The sequence below is a fragment of the Corvus brachyrhynchos genome, unplaced genomic scaffold, assembly GCF_000691975.1.
Source record: "Corvus brachyrhynchos isolate BGI_N302 unplaced genomic scaffold, ASM69197v1 scaffold285, whole genome shotgun sequence".
In the NCBI taxonomy this organism is placed as follows: domain Eukaryota; kingdom Metazoa; phylum Chordata; class Aves; order Passeriformes; family Corvidae; genus Corvus; species Corvus brachyrhynchos.
In genome coordinates, this window is record NW_008238323.1 from 157,291 (window position 1) to 160,786 (window position 3,496).

Below are 3,496 nucleotides of genomic sequence, written 5' to 3' on the forward strand. Positions count from 1 at the left end.
CGAAGTGTAGCAAAGACTCTGGAGCCGTGCCAGGAGCCGCTGGTGTCCGAGCAGGCAAAGTGTAGCAAGAAAGTCAAAGCAGCAGCAAGCGGGCTCCCGCGAACAGCCAGGTGATGCTCCCTCTGGAGAGGGGCTCAGGGTCCCGGGTTTCCCCTGAGGCACCTGAGTAGATGGTGAGGGTCCCTCCCAGTGAGGTTGGGTGTTGAAAAGGTGCCAGTCCAGCAGCTGCTCTTACGAGCAAAGGCTCACCCACGGCAAGGAGAAGCAGTGCCAGCACAGAACTGTGCAGTGGCAGTGAATTCTTCCCACAGCAGCAGCAGCCCAGCACCAAAACCTCACCTGTCTTCCCTGTGACCCCAAGAGCGAGCGAGGGCCTATCCCAGCTCCTGACCCCCAGCCCAGTCTTGGGTATCCCTACACTTCCCCAGAGAAAGCCCCCCAGCTAAGGGACAGTAGCAAACTGCCCCCCTTCCCCCCTCCTCCCCCCCATCTTTTGTCCCTCATAAGTATCCATCGTTCCCATCTCTGAGACAATAAATGGGAAAAAAATTCCATGAGAGAAAGAAAAACAGAAGGAAAAATCCTAACCTCCAACACTCACAAACACAAAAGCAGCAACAGAGCACTGTTAACATGCAGAGAAATTTGTTTTCATGTGCTGACCTGAAAATGTGATTAACCACCTGAGCCCAGTTGCCTTTCTGGTTTGGGTTTGTAATTTACCAAAAAACAGTAGTTCCCCATAACTTCTCAAAACAAAACTCAAATACTTCAACGCCACTCCTAATTTAGGGTAGATGCCTGAAAACCACTCCCTGGACCTCACTGCTGCCTTTGAGACAAGAACACAGGTGGCAGATCTCTCTCCTGGGCAGGTAGACCCGAGCAGCTCGTTAGCAGATGACGTAGCGGACAAGCCTCGAGCCGCGGACCTCTCTCACTCTCTGGCAGTGCCTCAGGATGTTGAGGATGCTGTGGAAACGCTTATCCAATTTCAGCTGAGTGAACTCCTTGATATCAGCCTCCACAATAAAAAATAGTCCTGGAAAACAAACAACAATTTTGTTACAGAAATTGTATCCTACTCTGTTGTAGGATACAGTTAGCATTTCACAAGTAACAGCACAGCCTCTTCTTCATAATTCCACAATCTGCAATTCATAGTTCTACAATCAGCAGTAGGATGGCCTCACACTATATGGGGAACTTGGTTCTACTTGTAAAATTTGTCATCAGAAAGAGAATTGCCAGCCTTCTGATGAAGTTCAGACACTCTGCATCATCCACAGGCCCCGCTCCATGAACTCTGTCTCCCAGCAGGCACTCAAGTCTTGGAATTAGATCTTTGCCGTAAGGACAGAGTCCTGCATGCATCAGAGCTAAGTAGCCCACCATTCCCTTGACTTATATCAGATATGAAAAATAATAATTCATCATTACTTAAGAAAATTACAGAAAAAGATTAACTACTTGCAACAGCATCATCCCTGTGTCTCCAAGAAAATTGCACAGGGAGGTCCTGCATCAGAGCTGAGAGCTCACCCCTTCCTGTAGTTGATTACTCACTTCCATAAGCAAATTGTCATTAAAATTGAGGCTGCCCAGGGCAGTGGTGGAGTCACCATCCCTGAAGTGTTCAAAAAACATGTGAATGTTCCCCTTGATGACATGGTTTAGTGGTGAACATGGTGCTGGGTTGGCAGCTGGAATTTGTGATCTTACAGGCCTTTTCCAGCCTAAATGATTCCTAAATTATGTGTAGTATTACGCTTCCAAGTCTAATGAGAAGGAGGATACAGGGGTAGGAGTGTTCCAGCTTGGAAAAAGAAGATAGCATTCTCCCTCCTTGTTTTATCCTTAACACAGAGGCAGTGACATCTTAGAAAAGATGGAACATCTCTTCCTCCTGTTAAGTCCTTCAGGTTTAGCTGGGAAGTAGCTGATTCAAGCTGGAAAACTGAAGATGCCAGTAAAGATCTAAGGTCCAAGAATTATGTTTATGTCTCCTAAAATCTTGCTTAGACAGAGCTGAGAAATGACAGATCATGTTTTCTCACAGCCTGGGTGTCTCATGAGTTGGTGACACACATGTCTCACAGGGAGTAGAATCTTCCAGAGAAAATAACTGTCAAAATCTAGAGATCTTTCCCCAGAGAGGAGCTATGCTGGAATCTCAGAGCTTGTAATGCCACCAAATCCACATACAGATGAGAAGTAGGAAGTTTGTTTACTAGGAAAAGAAAGAAGAACTGCATTACTGCTCAAAATAGAACTACTGTAGGATAGAGACCATTTACAACTTCCAGGAACACCAATACACCCAGACAGTGTTGGGAAGCCAGGCATAACCTGCATGCTGCCTTCACAGTCTGCTACATCTGGGGGAAGCATCAGAACATCCTGAATTTTGATAAAACGAGATTCCTCCTTATATTTGCTCCCGATCCAGAGTGGCAACATTCAGGATAGCAGGATCTTCTTTGTGAAGAAATCAGAGCTGGATGAAGGGTGGTGGTTTAGGCCTTTTGCTAAACAACCAGCTAAACTCACTGAATCATCCGAGTGGCTGGAAGCGACCCTGATAAACCAGGCAGCATCTTCTCTCATCTTGGAATCAGAGAAGAGGTCAGCTGGCAATCAGCCCAGGCTGAGAACCAGTGGGAATCCTAAGCAGAGAGACACTTGCAGTAGAGATTTAAGCAAACAAATCAATGAATGCAGAATGTCATAATGAAAAATGCAATGGATGAAGACATTTAATCATTTTGTGCGGGCCAGATAAGAACCATCTGACAGCCTGCCAGGACTTTTCTCTAGACTTTCTAGATGATTAGTCACAAAAAAAAAACCCTGAACAAAACCATCTACCACACAAATACACACACTCTATCAGATTCTGAATGTCCTAGTTTCCTAACTGAACTTTCCAAGGCAAACAAGAAATAAAGACCATCTCTCAGGTACTTGAATTAGCACTTTGATTTTCCAGACTTAAACTCCGCAGCTTTCTGACAGAAAATTCTCTGACCAGCTGTAGCTTTCTCAAGTTGCTAGAATGGCTTCTTCACTGCAGCCAAGACTAGTGTGGATCACGGTGCAGATTGAGCAGCACTCCAGGCCCAGCAGGGCTCTTCTAGTGTTCAGCCTCTCCTCTACAACTGTGGGCTCAAACTCCTAACTACTGTCCTAAGGATAGGAACAGTGAAACAAAAAAACATGTTGTAAATTAAATGTGATGAAGCCAGTATTTTAAGAAATCCCAGATTAATATAAGCTGCTGTTCAACTGAGGCAAAACATGCTTAGAGAGAAACCAAACCATCACAGCCCAAACCATAAGCCAGTGGCATGAATTCATCCAGCTGCATGTGCTTAGAATGCTTTTAATAAAGCCCTTTACAACAATGATCTTTGTATAACCCAACTGGAGTCCTGTGCCCAGCCCTACAACCCCAGCATGAGAAAGACAAGGAGCTGCTGCAGCCAGTCCATAGGAG

At 45.5% G+C, this 3,496-nt stretch overlaps 1 protein-coding gene across 2 annotated transcripts in view; it reads right to left on the reverse strand.

Annotated features, from left to right (window-relative positions):
- Nucleotides 1-714: 714 nt before the first annotated feature.
- SKA1 (spindle and kinetochore associated complex subunit 1) overlaps nt 715-3,496 on the reverse strand; it is a 15,460-nt gene continuing 12,678 nt past the window's right edge. For both annotated transcript variants that reach the window (XM_008633710.2, XM_017734317.1), the window contains one exon: nt 715-1,042. In XM_008633710.2, the coding sequence (XP_008631932.2) occupies nt 894-1,042 (149 nt within the window). In that variant the 3' untranslated portion in view covers nt 715-893. The remainder of the gene's footprint in view (nt 1,043-3,496) is intronic.